Below are 24599 nucleotides of genomic sequence, written 5' to 3' on the forward strand. Positions count from 1 at the left end.
TGGTTTAAAAGGATGAAAGATTTGAAATCTTGTCATTTCATTTGTTGCAGAAAGATGATCAAGATAACCACCCTTTTCTTCAGTGCCTCTTAACGTGAAGCACTGAACTTTTTTCTAACCTTAAAGGTAAATGAAAGTTCCAAGCCTAATCTTGTAGTGTAATAATTATTATAGCTAATAGTTACTGCATTCTTAGGTTAACTTTGCAACTAAACACCTTCCATATATTCTCAGTTTAACAACTGATGCAACTCAGAGAAGCATTTTGTGGCTCAGGAACCAAGGTTCAGAGAGATTTGTATCTTTCCTGAGATTACTTCGTTAAAAAAAACCACTAAATACATGGGAGTCTTTGTTACATGATTTGGGATTGTTGGAGCCCACCACTTTTGGACACCAGAAACCCACCATGGTCAAACAAGATTAGGTTTATTAAACTCGTTGGACAAGAAAAATGCATCACAGGGAAGAGAAGTGAGTAGATTTGGGCTTGTGCTGGGTGATTCTAGCAGGAATTTAGGGAAGCAAGAACCTATTTTCTTTTGGGTATTGTCAGGAGGTGGGATCAATTTGGTGTCTTGGTAATTTTTATCTGGGAGGTGGGAAGATTGAATAGGCACTTAGGTTGTCATCAGTAAAGAAAGCAGAGTAGCTCATATTAGTTGGAAGAGGGGGACCTTATTTTGTGGCACAGAGGGTTCTCATCTCTGTCTTGGTTCAAACTTGATTGTGGATTGTTTTTGTCTTGTTTCTCCATGGTCACAGAGTGGCCTTGTCTGAAGATTATTTGTATTAAGCAAATTTTTGCTGAGTTACAAACACTCAAACAGTATGGTCTGACCTGTCAACTCTCTGGGCTCTCTTTATTCCTTTCCCTCCTTCCCTTCCTTCAACTCTCCCTTCCTCTACCTATTTCATTACTAGTTAATTTTTGCCTTCCAAAGAATAATCGAACAATCTAGGTCCTGCATTCTTCTCTGGGAGAGTGTTAGCATAGGAAGGGTTTTCAGATCCAGAGAGACGTAGTCTTGAATCCCAGTTCAGCCACTTCACAGCTACTTGACTTTAGGCAAATCACTTCATCTTTTTGGCCTATCTTTCCACATTGTTAAAAAATAGGTATTTATGGTTGGGTGAGGTGGCTCATGTCTGTAATCCCAGCACTTTGGGAGGCTAAGGCAGGAGGATCACGAAGTCAGGAGTTTGAGACCAGCCTGGCCAGCATGGTGAAACCCTGTTTCTTCTAAAAATAAAAAAAAAAAAAAAATCGAAAAAAAAAATTCATGGTGGTGCATGCCTATAGTCCAAGCTACTCAGGAGGCTGAGGCAGGAGAATTGCTTGAACCCAGGAGACAGAGGTTGCAGTGAGCCGAGATCGCGCCACTGCACTCCAGCCTGGGTGGCAGAGCAAGACTCTGTCTAAAAAAAAAAAAAAAAAAAAAAAAAAGAAAGAAAGGAATTTATTTCATTGTATGAATGCACCAGAGTTTGTTTGATCTTATTCACCCACTAAAGGACATTTCCGTTATTCACAGTTCTGGTCTATTAAAATGAAGCTGTTATGAACACTGGAAAAAAATAGGAATGATAATTACCTTTTAGGGTATTTTGAAAATTAGGGATAATTTACATAAAGTGATTGGAACACATGGTTCAATCATGAATAGTGGCTATCATTAAAAAGGCAGAAACATTTGTCAAATGTTAATTTGATTATAATTTATAATTTCTAAAAGCCATGAAAATACTTTTTATATAACAAATTATTAGATGTAGAAGATAACAGAAGGTGGGAAGAGCCAAACTTTCTAAATGTGATTACTACTGAATGTTAGTTATATGGTAAAACTTGCTATAGTTATTGTTTTGTACATTTGTTTAAAATTACAATGAACAGATAACATTGTGCTATGCATTTAATAAGTGAAAATCAAAAGATCATTTTAAATTTCTTAATAGTTCATTCCTGATAAATTTTTATGTGATACAGGCAAGAATGCTATACTTACAGACTGTGCAGAAGAAATGACCTTCTGGTAATGACTAAAAAAGAAATGGAAGATATACAAAAACTATTTTTATTGTAGGGATAGAAAAAGATATTGTTAAATGTTTCTGGTGAAGGTTTGCTTCTTATACAAGGCCAAGATCAGGGTTAAATTAGAAGAATCAATAATAAAATTAGCTCTGAATTGGAGGATGTTTTTTGTTTATGTTTTCATGTTTGTATTTTGGCTACATTTATTCCAGGTTTTCTGCAGAAATATTACATTCATGATTAGAACCAAAAGAAAATGTAATCTTCTGAAAATCCTGTTTTTTTCTGAAGTTGCTAGGCCTCTCAGCCATGGTTGCCAAAATCTAGACGACATGCATGTGTGTGTGTGTGTGTGTATGTGTGTACACACCCATGCCTGTGTACATGTGTCTCATAAAACATCCTTAAGCATTGCTAGACATTAAATGGTCTTGGAGATTCTAGTTCAGAATTTACCTCAAATGTATGCATTATGGAAATTCATGATTTGTGACAGATGGTTGGGATGTTGCCAAGATACAGTCTAGCCTCCTTTAGCATGTCTCTGTTTATGTGAACATTAATAACTCTGTTCCAAAAGAAGTACAATTGAAAAGCATCCTGTACATGAAAAATGTTACTAAAAATGACTCACTTTTTGTGTGGTTCCTTCTCTCCTTTTTTCCCTCCTATCCTCATGTTAGAAGTCCGGCCTTCATTTTCGACACACCGATAATACTGTCCAGTGGTTAAGAGCAATGGAGTCTATCGGTCTACCCAAGGTAAGCCTTCACACACTGGAACTTGAACTGGAAGGGCAAAGGGGTAGTGCACAAACACCTCTTTATAAGCAATGACTTTGGAGGCTGGGTTATGTTAATGTAGAAATGAGAAATGTGAGGACTAAAAAATACGGAAAGACCTATCCAAAGTAACATATGGCAAGAACTCAGAATGAGGGGTGTGCACAGATTGAGAGCAGCCAGGTAAAAGTGTGTACAAAATAAAGGCAGAACAAGCTATAGCTGGTAGGTAGTTGATCTGTCTAAAACAGCCAACTCCCTTTCTTGTGTTGCTATTTGCACATAAAGATTCCAAGTCTCAGCCAGGTGTGGTGGCTCATGCCTGTAATCCCAGCATACTTTGGGAGGCTAAGGTGAGAGAATCACTTGAGGCCAGGAGTTTGAGACCAGCCTGGGCAACATGACAAGACCCTGTCTCTATTAAAAAAAAAAAAAAAGAAAAACTCATTGTATCATTATATATTTTATTACTGTAAATTATTGTAAATTTATTTTTTGTAAATTATTGTTTACAAAATTTTGTTTCAAGACAGCCTGGCTCTGTCACCTAGTCTGGAGTACAGTGGTTGGATCTCAGCTCACTACCACTTCCACCTCCCATATTAAGTGATTCTCCCACCTCAGCCTCCTGAGTAACTGGGACCACAGACAAGTAGCTGCCACCATGCCCAGCTAATCCTTGTATTTATTTTTGTAGAAACAGAGTTTTGCCATGTTGGCCAGACTGGTCTCAGACTCCTGAGCTCAAGCGATCTATCTTCCATGACATCCCAAAAGCGCTGGGATTATAGGGATGAGCTACCACACTCGGCCTATAAATTATTATTATAACACATAATATCACTTGTAAAGGCTAGGGGGTTATAGCTCTTACTCTGAAAATAGATCTCCTAAATATAATTTACTCAGCAAACATTCAGTGCTTGTTAAATTCAAAGAGCAGGCATCCTAAAGTCTGTGAGAGAATTAGGCAAGTGGAGGAAATGAGGAAATAATTACATCTGACAAAAATTGTAGAACTATTTTTTAAACTTGTTCTTTTGAAATAATTATAGAATCACAGGAAGCTGTAAAAATAGTGCTTCTATGTGTATCCTTCATTCAGCTTTCCCCTAGTGGTGACATCAAACTGCAGTACATATTAAATTGACATTGGTGTATTAATGTAAATGAGACTACAGACTTTCTTCTGTTTTCACCATTTCACATGCATTTATTTGTATGAATGTGCATGTGTGTGCATGTATGCATGATTCTGTGCAGTTTTATCCCATTAATAGATTTGTGTAACCACTACCACAGTCAAGACACAGGCACACAGAAGAGTGGTCCTTCTGATTGCATCCCTCCCCAGCCCTGTTCCCTGGCAACCACTAATATGTTCTCCATTTCTATAGTTTTGGCATTTTAAGCACAGTATATAAATGTAATCATACAGCAGGTAACCTTTGAGTCACATTGTTTTTGCTCTGCATGTGGTCCTTGAGACCCATCAGGGTCAATAGCTTGCTCCTAGTGTTGCTTAGTATGTACAGCTTTTTTTTTTTTTTTTTTTGAGGTAGACTCTCACTCTGCCACCCAAGCTGGAGTGCAGTGGCGCAGTCTCAGCTTACTGCAACCTCCACCTCCCAGGTTCAAGTGATTCTCCTGCCTCAGCCTCCCAAGTAGGTGGGTTTACAGGTGTGCACCACCACGCCTGGCTATTTTTTGTATTTTGTAGAGACGGGTTTTTTCCATGTTGGCCAAGCTGGTCTCAAACTCCTGACTTCAGGTGATCTGCCCACCTCGGCCTCCCAAAGTATTGGGATTACAGGCATGAGCCACCATACCTGGCCTGTCCAGCTATTTCTTAAAAATTATTTAGGAGTGGTCTTGCTGGAGGTCAAGAGGATAAGCTACTGAGTTATGAAGACCTCTGTTTTGCCAGGTTTGCAATGAAAAACATCCACTACCACAGAAACAGAAGATTCCTTAAATGTAATTTATGAATGCCTATTTTTAATATAATTGTGCCCATATCTCTTTTAGCTCAATCTCATTTTATCTTGAAATGATCAATATTTAAATTTTGTTCTGTCATTTTTAATCAAATATTTTCTCTTATCCTAAAATGCCCAGAATGTTAGATGCTGTTTCCTTCTAAGAACTAACTATAATACATAATTCATATTTCTGGATTGTGATTTAGCAAGTACTAACTAGAGAATGGGTGGTAAACAGATTAATTAAAAAAAGAATTTAAACAGAATTGTTCTGTATAAGGCAACATCAAATTCGGATAATTTTATTAGATTTGATCGATTTGATGTAAACCTTTTCAAGTTGTGTGTATTTAGGGTCAAACAAGTGGTGTTATATAGCAGATTCTATTTTAACATTGGTTTTTATTATTTCCAGGAGAAATATAAATATAACAGGTTCTTGTTTAAAGAAAAGGGAAGAGGCAGTTGTAGTTGTTCTCTCCTTACATAGAGAACTTTAAACCTGGTAATACTTTCTTTTGTTGTTTTTTGAGATGGAGTCTTACTCTGTCGCCCAGGCTGGACTGCAGTGGTGCCACCTCAGCTCACTGCAATCTTTGCCTCCTGAGTTCAACTGATTCTCCTGCATCAGTCTCCCAAGTAGCTGGGACTACAAGCGTGCTCCACCATGACCAGCTATTTTTTTTTTTTTTTTTATTTTTTGGTAGAGACGGAGTTTTACCATGTTGGTCAAGCTGGTCTTGAACTCCTGACCTCAGGTGATCCGCCTGCCTCTGCCTTCCAAAACACTGCTACACCCAGCTAATACTCTTCTGAATTTGGTGATCCTCTTCTCATTGACACTTTAGTAGCAAATGTGTTAAAAGAAAGTTGGAAAGGCTTTTTAAATTTCCTAGGCTACTGCCATTTCTTTAAGTATTTAGTGATTAGCTCAAGAAATTTTGTTTCTTTCTTGTCTCAGCTCTTCTCAATGACCAATAGAAAATTGTCCTTGAGTGTCAAGTACTACCATATGATACATGATTTTAGTTTTCGAATTCATTTTTATAAAATATTTACTTAAAGCAAATAATGTCTGAATGATTATCTTAATTTTAAAAGCCTCAAGTTTATTTTTTGTGTGTGCTTAGAAACACAGAAGTTTGGTGCCTCACTCTGAAATCTGTTTCTTCTGTTGATTTGTTTGTTTGTTTGCTTGTTTGTTTGTTTTTAGACGGAGTTTCGCTCTTGTCACCCAGGTTGGAGTGCAGTGGTGCATGCGGCTTACTGCAACCTCTGCCTTCCAGGTTCAAGCAATTCTCCTGTCTCAGCCTCCCAAGTAGCTGGGATTACAGGCATGCACCACCACACCAGGCTAATTTTATAGAGATGGGGTTTTATATGTTGGCTAGGCTGGTTTTGAACTCTTGACCTCAGGTGATCTGCCCCCTCATCAGCCTCCAAAGTGCTGGGATTACGGGCATGAGCCACTGCAACTGGCCTGAAATCTGTTTCTTATCAGGCTGTTATTTTCAAGTTTAAGAAAAAAAGTATGAAATAATATGTACAATAAACCCGTGTGACACACATTAGCTGTGTAATAAACCTTCATATCCACCCCAAACCTAAAATAAAAATGTTTTAAAAAGAAAAGAGTATCAAAGTGTGTTCGAAACCTTGATGTTCAGACCTTTCAGTTTAGTAATTTCATATTTAGATGATTATCCAAAATTATCAGATGCTCAGAAAATGCAGAAATAGGCCGTGTGTGATGGCTCACGCCTGTAACCTCAGCACTTTGGGAGGCTGAGGTGGGCAGATCACCTGAGGTCAGGAGTTTGAGACTGGCCTGACCAATATGGAGAAACCCCATCTCTACTACTAAAAATACAAAATTAGCCAGGCGTGGCGGCACATGCCTGTAATCCCACCTACTCGGGAGGCTGAGGCAGGAGAATTGCTTGAATCAGGGAGGTGGAGGTTGTGGTGAGCTGAGATCGCACCACTGCACTCGAGCCTAGGCAACAAGAACAAAACTCCATCTCAANAAAAAAAAAAAAAAAAAAAAAAAAGAAAGAAGAAAATGCAAAAATATTCATTGCAGTGGCTTAAAATAGGGAAAAAATTAGAAGCAAAACAAACCATCTTCAACCATGGGGAACTGGCTAAGCTATGATTCAAAAATATAAAAGAATCATATACATCTATTAAAAATAATCTTACAGAATAATGATGGGGATGGGAAATACTTGTGTTGTTAAGTGTTTTAAACAGGTTTACACTAAGTACAATTTTGTTTCCATATGCACACATATCTATAAACCTACAAAATCAGAGACATATAGAAAAAAAGACCAGAAGAAAAATAGGGACAAAATTGCTAACAGTGGCAATCTGGGAGGTGGGGTCATAGGTGTTTTTCCTTCATACCTTATATACTTTCCAGATTTTATTTGGTGAAAACGTATTACTTTAAGCAGACTTTTAAAAATTGTGTTTGTATTATATATGCATGTATACATGTGTACAGAACATATATGCCAAGTTTTTAACAATGAAATAAAGTAGTTATTAAAAGGACACCCTTTCTCAGGCCCGTGGGACCTCTGGGAAGTCACAGGAGTATAAAGGGAGGCAGAGCCCACCTGTGCTCATGCCCTGTGAAAGGAAACACTGCCACCACCACTGTGGACACAGCCTTCTTGGAGTAGCTGGCTGGGGCCCCCACCATCCTCTTGTGGACCACCAAGAGGCATGCTGTCGGGCAGGGGTCCAGATACAGTGATTGGCCTATCTCCACTGCAGGATGAAGCAGTGCCGGAGAGGTTCCTCCATATTTACATAATTGTAGGATAGCAAGGACAATCAAAATAGGATCATTTCAGGGAGTTAAAATGAAGCAAAAATGTATAATAAAAGTATTGTTTATTTTGTTTTCCAGATATTTTATCCAGAAACAACAGATGTCTATGATCGGAAAAACATACCAAGAATGATATATTGCATTCACGCACTGAGGTAGGGGAAAAATGCAGCTAAAAGACACTCTAGGGAGTAGATTTAAATAAAACTAAAATTTCAATTTTAAAAGAGATTTTAAGTTACTTGAATAGTTTGAAGAACTTTTTATTAGATTCCATTGTTTTGGATTTGCTGGTACAAAATTAAAATAATGGTCACATATAAACAATCCTTAAACTTGAAAAGTGTTTTTCTGATTTTTAAAAATCTAACTCAAAATAGAAAACCAGAAAATGAATGAAAACCATTAAGTATAATAAAGAGAGAATTGAAGTTGAAACTTTTAGATATCCAATTATAATGTACTACTATATTCTTGAATTATGACCTGGTTTACAAATATAATGCAAATATATCAAATGAGTGACTTTAATAGTCATAATTTTGGTTTAATGCAGTTAAAATTATAATTTAATTTAAATTATCATAGATTAAGAAAATATAATGGTAAGAATGGTTTCTTTTGACCTTCTCTTCAATAGAATTTGTACCCTAAGGATAAAGAAGAAACATAATAGTTGGTATAAATTAGTCAAATCAAGACACATTCATTGTTTTAAAGCAGTTGTTTGACAACTTAATTTTTGAAAAATGCTGAAATTCTGCTAGTTCACAGATTGCATTTTATCTTTTTAGCCTGGGAGAAATGTGATTTCTAGAAGGTAACACAGATTATTCTAAAAAGCCAGTTTGTGGCTGTTGTCTTGAGTACACACAGATAATGGTTTTGGAAGCCTTCATGTCTGGTTAAATTTTAAATTTCCTTTAGAACATATGCCTTGTGTTTTTATCACTAGAAGTCATTCTCCTGGCAGAGTATTCTGCCTAGAGGATTATGTTGACTTCTTCCTGGCTCTTTTCCTCTCCAAAGGAAAATGTTTCTACAATAATTCATGGTGGTGTTGGCTTTCCAGAAAAGAAATTTGATTATGTCGTATAATTTGACTTTACCCCCCAGTCAGCATGTGTGGGATTGCTTTGGAAGATGACAGTTGCTAGAAATACAGACCAAGTATAGGTGCCTTTGCTATGGTTTTTTTGTTCTAACAACTTAGAACAACTGGTTAAAAAAAGAAAAACAACAATACAAACAAACCTATTTCTATGCTGCCTCCTCATATGTAGCTAGAGTATAATTATGCCACAGGTTTTCTAAAAGCTGCATGCGTAAAAGTGCTTATGTTGAGGCATATTTTCAACTTGTATTGCCCAATATTCGTTATTAAATATTTTTCAGATCTTAGAATGATTACTTAACACTGTAGTTAGTACTGGGTCTGTAACCTGCTGAGCCAGCCACCACTGGTTAATGCCATTGCTATATGTGCACACCATGGCGCTCATCTCTAGCTCTGTTGCATGCTCATGCGCTGTCTTGTGTAAGTTTCAATTGATTTTCTAAGTGGACACCTTGGACATTCATGTTAAGCAGCTTTAAACAAATGGTATGCTAAGTTCCTTTCTGGTGATATCACAGTTCTTCTAAAGGAATTATATAGAACTTCACTTAGGCTTACAAATGTGTATTTGCCATGGTTTTAACAATGGCTTGAATAGCTTAGTAAACAAAGAAAAAAACAACTTTTTGTTTATCATTGCCAATTGTATGCAAATATTGATGTGATATTTTCCAGGACTGTGTTTTTCAGTTACTCATCATAAACATCTCCATTACTTTTACTCATCCTGGAGGGGATTCCTGTTGGGTCATGTCATTCACCAGACCTGATCTTAAGGAGGATATTTTATCTTCAAAAGCAATATTTATTTAGTAAATAACCATTCTCCTCACTTTTCTTTGTTCTGAATTATTGTATAGCTGCCTATCACTATGGAATCAAGAAGTCCCAAGTGTATCTGATGCTTTTTCCACCAAAACTTGTTCCTGCTGTGATTTAAAATCTAGCCAGTCACTCAAAGGAGGCTGATATTCTGCTCTTTTGTACAAGACACATTTGGAAGCTGAGGAGCAATCCTCTGATAAATACAATGGATTTAATAAATATGCTTGCTGCATAGTTAGAAGTGATGATGGAAATGAACTAACATGTTCTTCAGCTTTTACATCCTGGCTGCAAATACAGCACTGCTGCTGTATTTGAGAGTTGTTATTACTTGGTAATTAGGCAGGTTAGAGATTCTGATTATATAGCTCAGAAGCCAGCAGGGAAGTTTCCTCTAGGAAGTTAAGCTTGCTAGGCGCTGCCTCCTTCCTGCCCCAGCCTGTGGGCCTGACGTGTTGCACAAAGTTAGCTCTTAGCCCTGACCAAACTTGTCTCTTCTTCCCTGCCACCTTGATTTGGGCTTTATACCCTAAGATCTCTTGGGTACTTGCCTTTGTTTCCCGTTTGCTTCTGTTTCCCTATTCCTGCCTGCCCCTCACCTTTTCGTTTTATTTCTGATCCCAGTCTCGTGTCCTACACTCACCAATCCCTGTGTCCATTTAGATTGGCATTCTCAAGCCAGACTCCGTGAACATTGCCACAGCAGCACCGGAGGAAATTCTCAAGCTTCACCTAATGTGGACAAATTCACCTTAGTGGTGATGGCATCATTCTTTTTTTAAAGAAATGTATGTCTTTTTCCCATTTTTTTTTTTTCAAAAAACAACAGGTGTGCTCATTGTGGTTAGGAAAATTCAGGAAGAATGTTAAAGAAAAAGCTAAACTACCCACTATCTCAACACCAAGTGAAAACTACTGTAACTATTTTGATATCTTTGGACTTAAAGTGCATACTGCATATGGCATGTTTGCCTTTTGTGGCTTCTTTTGGAATGGTACAAACCCTCTGCAAGGAAAAGAAACCAGTTCCAGAGTGATAGCCTTGCTAACTAGTTACTATACTAATTTTTTAAAAATCTCTGGAGGCCTTTTATGCATGGGTAAGAACACTTTTTGGCATGCTCTTTAGTGCCCACCTTATTAAAGATTTATGATAAATGATGTTAAACCACTATTATTTGTTTGAACTTTCATAGAAGTGAATTCCTTGAAATAATTGAAATAATTTAGTCAAACTAATATTTTGAGTACTTCAGATACCTTAAAGAGAAGTTGAAATGCCCAGGTACATTATTACAAATTTACTACACTGAAACCTATTCTGTAAGACCCATACTGCAAGTTTCACTCATTTTGTTTAGCATTTATAGCTAATTTTGAGTTGTCCCAGACTATTATGTTATTTTGATACCTACCCAGAATTGACATAATCTTAGTGGCACCAGAAACAAAAGAATACCCCTTCAAACCTGCCGTGATTACAGATCTAGGTTTCTGATGGATCGCTTGTGGGTCAGACCATGGCACAACTTTGGGTTCTTCTCCCATGGTGAGTCAGACCCTGGCCACAGGCGTCAGGCTAAACTTTCCTTGTTTAAAAAAAAAATCAGACTGCATTTACTTTTAAGTACCTGGCTTTCAGGTAGGTTTTTATTTACAATTTGGCCCCCACCCCTGCCCCCATTCCCTATCACCCTGAAATAATTTACTTTCTAAGTCTCACTTGACCAGCATTGTATAATCCATTGTCCTGTCATAATGATGTATTGGCCTGATCCATTCACATTATTAAAAGCTTATGTGTGCCTTTTAAGTGGTTTTTTTTTTTTAATTAGTTGGGCTTTCTAGAGACTTCATCCCCTAGGAAACAAGGGATTGACTGTACCCAGTGATCTTTAGGCTTTGGGGCTTATCATCTCAGATCATGTTTCTAGTCCTGCCTTCACTTAGTTACTGGATGTGACCACCAGTGCTGGACCCTCTTTCTACCAGGTGTTTCTGTCACCACCTATGCTCCTTGGTTCTTCCTTAACGTGGGGCACTTCCGTTTTCTGGAGCTATTTAGCTTACTCAAAGTTCTTGGTCTTTATTCTTTCATGTAGTATGTATAGTATAATATATATATAATATATATATCATACTGTATATATATAATATATATATTATACTGTATAATATATATATATATATATACACACACAGATAGAGGCCAGGAGTGGTGACTCACATGGTGGCTCACGCCAGCACTTTGAGAGTTCGAGGCAGGCAGATTATTTGAGGTCAGGAGTTTATGATCAGCCTGGCCAAGATGACGAAACCCATCTCTACCAAAAATACAAAAATTAGGCGGCCGTGGTGGCAGGCACCTGTAATCACAGCTACTCAGGAGGCTGAGGCAGGAGAATCGTTTGAACCTGAGAGGCAGAAGTTGCGGTGAGCCGAGATTTTGCCACTGCACTCTAACCTGGGCAACAGAGCAAGACTCCATCTCAAATTGAAAAACAAAAACAAAACAACAGATAATAGAAGAAACAGAGTACTTGTGTTTTAATAACGTTCCCCAACTTGTTAAAGTAAATAAAAATACACATGCACTATTTATCTCTTTTTTTTATTACAACTTCCTTTTTGGACACCGTATATTATTCTCTTGATTATTGTTTTGAACCCATGCCCTTTCTCAGACTTTACCAAGATTAATATCTTTTTTTTTTTTTTTTTTTTTTTTTTTTTGAACCAGATTGTTTCAGCTTGGTCAGTCTGAGCTCTTTCTGGACCACTTCCTTGTCCTTCTAGCACTGTCCCTGACATTCTTTGAAATATCCTTGCTTGTGGTCACAACAGGATTTACCAATCCTGTTCTGATTATTTCTGCTTTGAGATGTGGAACCAACTACTCTCTAGGGAATTCTCTTAAAAGTCATGTGTTTATATTGATTTTTCAAGTTTAGCCTTATTAGCATACTGAGTTCTGCTTTTCTTGCTGTCTAGTTTATTTAATCATTGAGATTCTTCTACATGGACAGCCACAAACTGAAGCTATGTCTGCCTTTCCTGTATGAGAGGATTACTCTTCCTGCTGCCGCTTCTGTAGCTATGTCACAGCAGGCATGTTTTCAGGTGCAGTGGTGATGCCATGGCTCTGGTAGACCCACACCTGATTCAGCAGCTGTCCGAGTACCCTGGCAGCTTTGTGGAGGAGGGTTCGTCTCGCCAGCTCCCACACAGCCAGGTGGCTGTCTTGCTTACCAGGTTGCCTTTGAACCCACTCTTCAGGCATTAATGCGTAACTTTCCTTGTCTCACACTCCATTCCCTTAGAACCCTTTCCTTCCCTAAGAAACTGATTGAACCCTTATATCAGATTGATCATATCTCTAACAGTGAACATATTTGCATTTATAAATAAGATTTCTAAAGACAGTTTCTTAGCTCAAAGGACAGGCTCTAATTGTAGTTCTCAGGAGGGATATCTGGAGATGGCAGTATTTGGGAGTAAGGTGAGGGAGGCAGCTGCACCTGCTTATTTCTTTTAAGTCCTTCCTTGTTCGGAATTCTCCCTGTGCTCTGAACCATTCCCTTCCCTTTCCTCCTCTTTCTGTCCTGCATTATTATGGTAGTTATACCTTTCTATCTTCCTAAATGCTGAGCTCTTAAGACACTATGAACCATGTCTTGTTACTTCACACAGCTTACACACCATTGATTCCAACTTAAAGTCTCTGGAGTTTGTGTATTTAACTCTTCAGGAAGTTTAACTGCACTAATTCAATGATAAGGCTGCCTCAGGACTCCTTTGGTTTGGGGCTGAAAATTACATATAAAACCCTGGATTTTGATATGAGACATATGTGACTAAGATGGAAAAATTTAATTCAGTAGATAAAGCTGTTTCAAACATGGAGCCTGTGTGGCAAAACAGAGATTCTTGGCACTGGAAAAAGTAGGGAAACCACTTTGATAGGTTATCAATAAGTGTTTGTATACAAAGGACACATTTATTTAACAAAGAATAATAAGAACAAAGGCTAACACAAATGGAACTTTTAACTATCTATCTGGCACTGCACAAAATACTTAACTGGTATAATCTCATTTTATCTTCACAGAGTACCTGTGGAGTGGTTACTATTATTAGTCCCATTTTATAACCAAGGCAGTTGAGGCACAGAGAGACTGCCGAAGGTCACACAGTTAGTAAAAACCAGGCTGTGTGAGAACTGAACCCGTGCCATTATGAATTCAGCCAGCCATTGGCTTCAAAAGAAGTCAATTATTTTCCCACTTCTAAGAAAATTAAAAGAACAGTGGTGTCAGACTTGAACTTCAGCACAGGCCTCTCAGCTATTATATTTAACATGTGTTAAATGAAGAATCATGGAACCAGAGAACTGGAATGGCCTTGGGATGTTATTGTAGTCTAGATCATTCATTTCACAGATAAGGGAACTGAAAGCTTGGGTTACGTGACTTGCTCGTAGTCACACGTCAAGGTTTTACCAGCTTGGGGGGCCAGGATCCAGGCTTCTGGATTCTAGTCCTGTGGTCTTTCTGCTCTACCATGAGGCTTTGATATACAAACATTCATCTCACATGTTATGGTGCAAAATGAGCTACACATAATGTGATCCAAGAAGGCTGAAATAAATTTAGTTCCTGCCTTTTAAGTTTGCATTTCATTACTATAGTACCTTTTAGTGTGCATCTTGAAAGTAGTAGAAAAAACTAATACCACTAGTTTTATCTTGAAAGTGGTAATGTCATGTGATATTGGCAGTGCTGTATGTGAGGAAGATGGAAAAATTTGGTTCAGTAGATAAAACAGCAACTACTATTACTACTTTCATTATATACACTAAATGGTATTTTTTTAAACTTTGTTGCTTCTGGACTTTAAGTGCTATTATTTTACAAATAGGGGCACATAAGTCAGTAAGACCGTAGCTACCTCTGGGCAGCCCCTCTGTTGCTGGCTTCAGCGGCACAGGTGTGCGGTGGCTTTTGGTGTGGTAAGGGCCTTGCTGCTTCACACAAAGTGCTCTCCTAGACATGAGAAGCAAAGGTGACATGAATTCCACGACTTCCTTTGGAATGCTCTCAGCCCTTTGACTTGGCTGTTAGGTACCAAATGGTGCTTAACAAATTCAGTGTTGAAGAGCTACACGAGAGTGGTATTTTTTCTATTCAATGGACTTTTTTACTTTTTAAGATTAAGACTTGATTTCCTGTATACTTCAGGTAATGAGCAGCTTCATTTGAATTTAAATGCTTGGGAAGGAGTAGTTTGCTATTGCTGATTCTTTTCAGCATGGGAATACTGGGTAAACAGTCTCCTGATAAACATTTGCCCATTTGAGTAATCAGCTGGAAAGCACCTCCCACACAGAGATTAGGTGTAACAAGCCCACACCATGAAAAGTGATCTTTTCAAACCTAACAGTTTAAACCTCAACATCAATGATTATTTTTTAATGTTGAAAATTGAGGCCAAACAGAAAATATACAATATATTTTTTAATTTTTTAGTAAATGAGATTTTTTGATATGCAAATGAGATATTTACCTGATCAATATTAGCTTAAAAAAATATCAGACTTAAAAGCAAAGATCTTTCCATCTTCAAAATTCTAACTTTTCAGCACCACCTTGTGGTGACTTTTACTTAAACCAGGATGTCTGCTTATTGTGAGGTTTTGTTTTTTTTTTTTTTTTTTGAGACGGAGTTTCGCTCTTGTTACCCAGGCTGGAGTGCAATGGCGGGATCTCGACTCACCGCAACCTCCGCCTCCTGGGTTCAGGCAATTCTCCTGCCTCAGCCTCCTGATTAGCTGGAATTACAGGCACGCGCCACCATGCCCAGCTAATTTTTTGTAGTTTTAGTAGAGACGGGGTTTCACCATGTTGACCAGGATGGTCTCGATCTCTTGACCTCGTGATCCACCCGCCTCAGCCTCCCAAAGTGCTGGGATTACAGGCGTGAGCCACCGCGCCCGGCCTTATTGTGAGTTTTAACATAACGGTGTACGATGGAGAAATAAAAAGCCTAACTAGAAATAGCTATCTAACTTCTTTATTATCAAAGGGGAAAATTAACACTTTAGTATAAACATTTTAATTCATGTTACCATTAAACCTCTATTTTTTGGTAGCCCAACTACCTTTCTTTAGGAACAGCATGGTAGAGAAAATTTTTTTGTTTTGTTTTTTGAGATAGAGTCTCACTCTTTCGTTCAGGCTGGAGTACAGTGGCACAATCTTAGCTCACTGCAACCTCTGTCTCCCAGGTTCAAGCAGTTCTCCTGCCTCAGCCTCTCCCAAGTATCTGGGATTACTGGCATGTGCCATTGTCCCAGCTACTTTTTGTGTTTTTAGTAAAGACGAGGTTTCACTATGTTGACCAGCCCCGTCTTGAACTCCTGACCGTAAATGATTTGCCTGCCTTGGCCTCCCAAAGTAAGCCACCATGCCCAGCCAAGAAAAATATTTTTATATAGGAGCTATCCTATAAATAGTAATTAAATGAATGAATGGATAAACAGAACATAATGTGAAAACAGTTGCATCAAGATCATTGAACACAGCTGTCTTACCCTCTTTCCAAAACTGATGTGAAATTAACTGCAGTAATAACCTTTCAAAAATACATTCGTGATAACAAATGCCGTCTACTGACCAGAAACTTGAACAACTCCTAATATAAATTGAACAGACAGGATTCGGTTGACTGAGAAACAAACTGGGAGACGACCACAGCCCACAAAATGCCGGGGGATGCAGCAGAGCTAGGAACTGTCTTGAGGTTCGCTCCAAGCAAAGGGAACAGCAAGAAAAACAAGAGCCTCAAAGTGAGCAATCATCAGGCTGTGACCAGCAGAACTGTACAGCCTTTCCCTAAAGTAGCAGGTGTAGATGCTGATGGCAGGATAGCATGCTGGTACCCAAGACAGCTAATGATCTCAAGAAGGGACAGAGAGTCCCCAGCCTGAGAAGGAAAGACACTGGTACCTTCCTGGCATCAGTTCCATTGCTCTCTATGGCTTCTTAATGCTGGCTCCTGACATGCAGATCTGCAGTCAGTGACCAACAAACAGGAAGTCTCAAACACCAAGATGAGTCCCGGATCAGAAGATGCCAGATATTCAAAGGAAACTGACACTGAAAGAGACATTAGATTCACCAAACAGAGCCAAGACCCACAGAACAAATGAAAATGTTAAAATATGTGCAATTGATGATTCATTCCATTTATGTTTAACAAATGTTTATTGAGTACTTACATTTATACACAGAAGAACCAAAGATAAAACTCTAAGAAGGAAAATTTGGTATAGATGAAATCAGAAAAGCAACTAATAAAATTTATCGATGTCTAAATTATTGGCAGATATAATAAAAAAATGAAAGCATGAATCTAAAATTCTGAATTATCTCAACACTCCATAGGTGGGTAAGTTAGAGGTGGAAGTATATGAAGGACAGTAGATGCCAATTAGCTTAGGCTTTGATAGAAAAATGTAAAAGTATGTTAAAACTTCAGCAGGATATTAATATAGGTATTGCATATTAAAGATTCAGCACATTAAGTACTTGAAATAGATATAAAATTTGTTACCCAAAGACATTTTATGGATGTCTACTTTTACTGTCACATTTCTAGATTTCACTGATTTTTTTTATAGTTTTCTTTGTAAATTAGTTTAGGTATATTTTCGAATTTGTGAAAAGAAGAGGAAAATGCACATCAGGTGCCATGAAAGAAACTGAAGTGACACAATTATACATATTTGATTATTTGTTCATCTATTCTCATTTCTTAAATGATGGCTTGCTTTCCACTACCCCGAATTCTTTTGCAGTTTATCTTGCCTGTTAAATCCTATGTAATTTTGTAGTTCACATTAACTAGAAAGGAGCAAGTGAAGAGGTTGACATTTCATTGTTCTAAGTTATATGACCACCCTTTTAAATGGAATGTTTTCCCCTTGTAATAATGAGTTGAGATTGGTTCATAAAATATTATGGTTTTGAAAATGTCAGCATGGTATCTCAAGGATCTAGCTTTAATTATAATGACTTGTTGGCATGAACCTTTGGTAGTAAAGTCTTCATAGGCTGTGTAAAGTAAGCAGTTTCATATACGTGATAATCTCTAAAGACCTAGAACGTCAACTAAGGAATGTATCCTGTCTTGCTAGTTTGGGATTATGAATACATAATGGCTATTTCACTTTGAAGAATGTTCAAAGTCTAATATAAAAGCTTTTCCTCTGTGGATAAGATATAAATATCATATTGAAATTACTAGTATTAAAACTAATGTTACACATATGGTTAAAAAAATTGTTCTTTGTCCTTTGCTATGGTTTTAAAAGAAAAGTATGAAAATGAGAGGCAAATTCCACCCCTAAATATTCTTTAAAATTCAAACATTCATTAATAGACATTTCCTGGAAGACATATGAATGGCCAATGCATGGATGAAAAAATGTTTACTCTCACAACTACCTTAAGGAAACACAGATTTAAATAACATCTTGTTGCCATCAGTTGCCAGTCCCTCGAAAGATTTTATTCATTATATCCTGTGATGATAAGAGGACAAAAAAAAAGATTTATGTAATTTATTACATTAAGATTTATGATGATGAAATTTCTGATAATTTTATGTTTTTTCTTCTAGTTTATATCTGTTCAAACTAGGAATAGCACCCCAGATCCAGGATTTGTTGGGCAAAGTAGACTTCACAGGTATTACTCTTTATCTTTGTAATTTTTTAAATCTAGTTATAAAAAGAGTCCCAGTACCTTTTTTTTCCCCATTTTGATATTACTGATTTTCCTTATTCCTGTATATTGACGAGAAGAGAAAACTGACCTATATTGCTCGTTCTTCACTGAGTTCTCCTTCCCCACGTTTGTGAAATGAGAAACTTGGGCTCGGTTCTTCCTAAGGCTCTTGTTAGAAACAACCCCCCTTCCTGATGAAGACATTTCTTTATATGATTGTATTCATTCCTACATCCATCTCTGTAGCCTTCTCTGATAATGATGATTATTATCTTGTTCTTTGTCAGAGGAGGAAATCAGTAATATGAGAAAAGAACTTGAAAAATATGGAATACAGATGCCATCTTTCAGCAAAATAGGTGGTATTCTGGCCAATGAACTGTCCGTGGATGAAGCTGCATGTAAGTCCGTTTAAAATCCAAACTTGCCATTGACGTGAGACTTACCTGTACTTTACTTATTGATTTTGATTACTCGAAATAGAATATTTAGAAGATACTTTAGGCTGGGCATAGTGGCTTACGCCTGTAATCCAAGCACTTTGGAGGCCAAGGCGGGCGGAAAACCTGAGGTTGGGAGTTCAAGACCAGCCTGACCAACATGGTGAAACCCAATCTTAAAAAAAAAAAGAAGATACTTTAAGCAGCCTAAAAGTTCTTGTTTTATAGATGATTAATTTGAGGATATCAGAATATAGCCAATAATTGATTTGGTTTTGGTTTTTAGACTTCTACTTGTGCAACATGAATTCAAGTTCCAGAAATATCTTCATTGTCCATCATTCTCTGTTTTCTGTGTGTCTGTAGATTTTAGTGGTAGAGTACATTGTTACAGGTCTTTTAGTATTGTAAGCTAAATTGCAAGTATCTCTTGGAACTAACATGTTACTTTAAAATTATCCATGTCGCCCACGCCAGAGGGTAAGTATTGTCTTACTTTCTAACCCCTGAGGTTGACGTAGGCCTCAGTTCATTTTAGCCATTCAATGACTTATAAATGAGTCAGAATTACTTAACAGATGCTGAGATCATGACCAAAGACAGCCATGTGGAGAGGTTGTCAGGTGCTCCATAATATGTCTGAGTTCTCTTTTTGACCTATTTACTGGAAGCCACGAAAGAAAGTAAAACTGCTTGGGTTTACGCAGGGTCGATGCAACTTTCCATGTTGTTTTTTGCTGATAAAACCTTTTTCTCTCTCTCTTTACTTTTTAGTACATGCTGCAGTTATAGCCATTAATGAAGCTGTTGAAAAAGGAATAGCAGAGCAGACCATTGTAACACTAAGAAACCCAAACGCAGTTTTAACTTTAGTGGATGACAACCTTGCACCTGAATATCAGAAAGAACTCTGGGATGCCAAAAAGAAAAAAGAGGAAAATGCAAGACTGAAGGTACTTAGATTCTGAGTAATAAAAACAGTAATGAATGTGCTTATGAGTTACTAGTTTGAAAAGCCTTACTGTTAAAGGCAATACTTTTAAATCAATTGGCTATGTTCTCTATAGCCATAGACAATTTATTTGAATGAAATGTAGCATAAAAGAGGACTATACGCTATGTAAGGCAATTAGATTATATGCCTGTATAAGGCATAAAAAGGAATTTTAGAGGCCAGGCATGATGGCTCATGCCTGTAATCCCAGCCCTTTGGGAGGCCACAGCGGGAGGATCCCTTGAGCCTAGGAGTTCAAGATGAGCCTGAGCACCATAGTGAGACCCTGTCTCTAAGAAAATAAAAGGAAAAATAAAAAATTAGCCGAGCATGGTGGTTCAAGCCTGCAGTCCCAATTACTCAGGAGGCTAAGGTGTGAGAGAATCACTTGAGTCTGGGAGGTTGAGGCTGCAGTGAACTGTGACCGTGCCACTGCACTCCAGCCTATGCAACAGACTGAGACCTTCAATTTTTAAGAAGAGAATTTTGTGTGAATGTTACAGATTGAAAGAATTAAAAGTCATGTGGCAAACTTGCTACTGTCCCCAGAAAGTGTACAAGTAGCAACTCATAATCATCCCTTGTTAGGCATCATCAGCAGACCTTACATTAGAAAAGATACTTTTACATTTGGTAGTAGAGGTTAATAATTCAGTGTGGTGAAGTTCAGAGAGTATGTTTTTCAATCTACGGTCTTCATATTTTCCCAGTAGTCAATCCTTTATATTTGAGGATGTCCTTCCTGTGCAAGACAGCCTGCTCCTAATCCTAACTCCATTTGTAACCACCTTTCTGTCTAGTCCATTGTTGAAAACTTTGTCTACACGGAGAGCTTCTACTTCCTCACCAGCTTGTTTCTCATTAAGCTCTTGCCATGCCAGTTTCAGCTCCATGAATAAAAGTAACCACTTTAGGTTTTGATGTTTTTCTCAACTGGTGGCTTCCACCAGCATCTGGTAGGGTTGGCCCTCTGCCTTGAGATTCTCTGCTCCACCAGCTTATGTGCGTCCTTGCTGCCATGGTTCTTCTCTCTGCCTTTCTCCTCTTCCTCCTCCCTCTCAGTATGGGGATTCTTCAAGGTCCGACACTGAATCCCTTCTCTGTTCTTCCTCCATAGAACTCATCTACTTGTTGAAGAAATCAGCTGTCAGCTTTATGCCAGCCCTTCCCAAATTGGCCTCTCTCCTCTCCTCCAGATATCTTCATCTCTGACCCTGGGGCTTTGTACCCCATTATATTAGAAGAGCTCTGCTTGCTGACCTCCCTAACTTCCCTGATTCAGAATGATTGCTACCTTTGTCTCAGAACTCATGCCCCCTGTGTCCTATCCATTGCTAGATTCTGCTGCCTACTCTTGTTAGAGTTGAATCTGTCACCAACCTTTTAGTCTCACCAGTCTTGCCTCAGTCCTGCCTTTGCTGTCCTCATTGCTTGACTCTTGTATCAAGCACCTTCCTTGTGGGTCTCTCTGCCTACAAGATTGGCTGCTATTCTCCAAGCCAATCCCCCTTAGAGCTAGAGGTTACAAAATTGACCTTTAACTACAAATCTGATGTCAACCCACCAGAAACATCCCGTGATTCTCTGTTGCCTACTGAATGTTCAACACCAAATCTCAGACTTCAGTTGACCCCCTCATCTTTTTGGATCACCCTGGACACACACTCCAAGTTATAGCCCAGTGTGCTAAGCTTTCCATCTGTGTAACCAAATTCTGCTATCTGCGTCCTATTCTTGACATTATTCTGTTGTTTGAAGCCCTCATTGATTATAATCTCTTTGAAAACTTTCTTCCCAACTATGAATACTTTAAAAAAAATGCTTATAGTACTTCTCTTATAGAATCTATTCTGTTCTTCTAGGCATATTCATTATTTGTGTTCTTGATTTTATTAGATCAAATCAAATGAAATCGGTGCTATTCAACTGCTTTTGATCTACAAAAATGGCAAAACAAAGTGGTCCAAGCTGATGTTTTCCACATTTGAAAATTAGCCCTTTTCAAAGAGTCACTGGGTCTGTCATTCATCTTTGTAATCTTTGCCAGGCATTCTCCTCCAGTGCCCTGCACAGAGCAGGCACTCCACAAATGCTTCCAATGAATTTAAATAATTAGAGAATGGTTTTTATCACTCTTCATGTTTTTCCATTTGTCAAGTTTTGGAAACATTTTATTTAACCTCAGGAATCATTGAAGACTTTGTTTTGCAGAATAGCTGTATTTCAGAAGAAGAAAGAGATGCTTATGAAGAACTGCTGACACAAGCAGAAATCCAAGGCAATATTAACACAGTCAACAGTAAGTAATGGATTGTATGAAGGAAATCGATATTTCCATAAGATACAGACCTTCCTTGCCAGAATCCCAGCATAACTCTCAATTTGTATACTTGGAAAACTGCCTCATACGATGAAAAATCTACTCAGTGTCAATGTTGCTCTAAATTATGAAGCAATATTTGGCAGTTTCCCATTGTGCTTTTCTGGTGATGTCAGTCCACACAAAGTACCCTGAAGCTAGTTTGATTCTACCTTCCTGTTTGATTACGTTCCGCATTTTGAATCTGTCACTTTTGGGGCTAATACTGAAGGTAATTTAGTAAAAGATTGTAACTTACAACTAGTAGTTGCTTGCCCACGATTCTGTGATGGTATTCTGTTGGAATTATAAAAGGTGTTATTGACACCACTGGTCTCTGTGACTTCCCAGCCATTCCCATAGTCTGTAGTTTGAAAGATTTTTCTTACACTTGTGTAACTTTGGTGCCAGTGAATGGGACTATGGACAGGCCAGATGAAATTTCATGATGGCAGCTTTGAGTCCCATACCCCTGAGCCTCTGTGGACTCAAGCAGATCAATTCCTCTTAGTACCTGGTTCAGGTGTGTGACTATAAAGAACAGCAGACTTAGGTAATTGAAATAAGCATATACACGTTTAGATACATCAATTTTTTTTATTAGTCTTTTCTCCCCTCTGGCTAAGAGTATTTTTCATTGAGCATCAGAAGAGTCAATAAGGAATGTCATTTGATGTTTATTTTGCTTTGGTCCATCTAAATAATCCATATATACCCAAAAACCTAATACATGAAAGACCATTTAACCCACTTAATAAAGCGTGTGAACCCCCTGCCAAATTAAAACTTAGGAGTGTCCACTAGCCTTCCTTTTAACATACTAGTTGAGTTGCAAAGACGTGTACAGCCACAGGTGTTACTCAGAAGTTTTCTCCTAAGTTACTGGAGAGAAATATCCTAAGGGGCTCAAACAATAATTAAGGAAAGCCCCAGAGGGTTAATGTAAAAGTCTAGGAGTTAACGACTGAGTGTGTTTGAGAATTTGGCTCACAAACACACAACTGGGCTGAAAACTATCAATTGCTTTTTTTTTTTTTTTTTTTTTTTTTGTAACACCTTCACATTTTAGGATGCATGTGCCTGTTCTTTTATTCTTGTGAAATCTTAAACATGTGGCTGATGATACATGAAGTACAATTTGAAGTTTGTCTTTTTGTTCCATGTGAAAGCTGAGAATTGCATTACGCTTGACAGAAATGAATTACAGGAGGGAAATTAATGTTGCCAGTGAGACGTCTGAGGTCCATAAGCTTAGACAGGAAATGGCTCCATAGTCTTTAACCATCCTTTATTTTTGAGATATTTATAACCATGAAAACAGTTTTCTTTTTCACGTTAAATAAAATTCTTTATAAAAATGTTTTAGTTCTTCACTCAGTGCCATAACTTCCTGACCACAAATTTAATGCCAAATTGGCTATACTTTTTTTTTCCATTTATAAGTAAATGGCATTGGATGATTTGTACTAATGGCATAAGCAGCTGAAAATATGAAGGACATTGCAAGGTTTGATGGCTTTAAATTTATAGAATATGATGATTCTGAATTCTTTTTATCTCTCCCCATCTTAAAATTTATAGTTCAGTAGAACGGAAAGTAACCTTAGGAAGAGAAGCCTCATTTTGGTGACATGACAATGAGACAATTGTACACTTTAAAATATGTAAGAATTGTTACTTTGACAGGCTTTTTCCCAGCCATGTAGGTTATTATATTAAAATGTTAAGGCATCTACATTCATAGCAACCATAGTAATAGCATCAGTGACAACATTGGTTGTTGACATATCTGTTGTCAGAGGCCTCAGCTTTGTTCACATTACAACCATTTAACTTTCAGGTTCTGCACTTGTGTTCCATTCACTGTGTGATATATTCTGTTAAGATCGGAGCTGGACATTTTGCATTTCTTCGGTTGTTGTTGTTGTTGCTGCTGCTGTTGTTGTTTTTGACAGGGTGTCACTCTATTGCCCTGTCTGGTGTTGAACTCTTGGGCTCAAGTGATCCTCACCACCTCAGCCTCCCAAAATGCTAGGATTATAGACAAGAGCTACTGCGCCCTGCCTGGACATTTTGTTAAATGCAGAGTGTAAAAGAGTGGTTGATCTCACCTTATTTTTTAGAAGAGATGGTTTATTTAGTAGTGTTTTTCAGGCTTGGTGTAGTGGCTTATGCCTGTAATCCACCACTTAGGGAGGCTGAGGCAGGAGGATGACTTGAGGCCAGGAGTTCAAGACCAGCCTGGGCAATAAAGAGAGACTGAGTCTCTACAAAAAAAATTTTTTTAATTAGCTGGGCTTGATGGCACACAACTGTAGCCCCAGCTGCTCTAGTGGCTGAGGTGGAGGGATCTCCTAAGCCCGGGAGATGGAGGCTGCAGTAAGCCAAGATTGCGCCACTGTACTCCAGCCTCAGCAACAGAGCAAGACTATCT

General features: G+C 38.0%; 1 protein-coding gene across 2 annotated transcripts in view; it reads left to right on the top strand.

Moving 5' to 3' along the window:
* Positions 1-24599, top strand: part of IQGAP2 (IQ motif containing GTPase activating protein 2) — a 306128-nt gene that overhangs the window by 158879 nt on the left and 122650 nt on the right. For both annotated transcript variants that reach the window (XM_017527675.2, XM_037738181.1), the window contains exons 4-9: positions 2722-2799; positions 7723-7799; positions 18266-18333; positions 18660-18773; positions 19587-19765; positions 22018-22105. In XM_017527675.2, coding sequence (XP_017383164.1) covers positions 2722-2799; positions 7723-7799; positions 18266-18333; positions 18660-18773; positions 19587-19765; positions 22018-22105 — 604 coding nt within the window. The remainder of the gene's footprint in view (positions 1-2721; positions 2800-7722; positions 7800-18265; positions 18334-18659; positions 18774-19586; positions 19766-22017; positions 22106-24599) is intronic.

The sequence above is a fragment of the Cebus imitator genome, unplaced genomic scaffold (assembly GCF_001604975.1).
Source record: "Cebus imitator isolate Cc_AM_T3 unplaced genomic scaffold, Cebus_imitator-1.0 Scaffold50, whole genome shotgun sequence".
NCBI classification, from domain to species: domain Eukaryota; kingdom Metazoa; phylum Chordata; class Mammalia; order Primates; family Cebidae; genus Cebus; species Cebus imitator.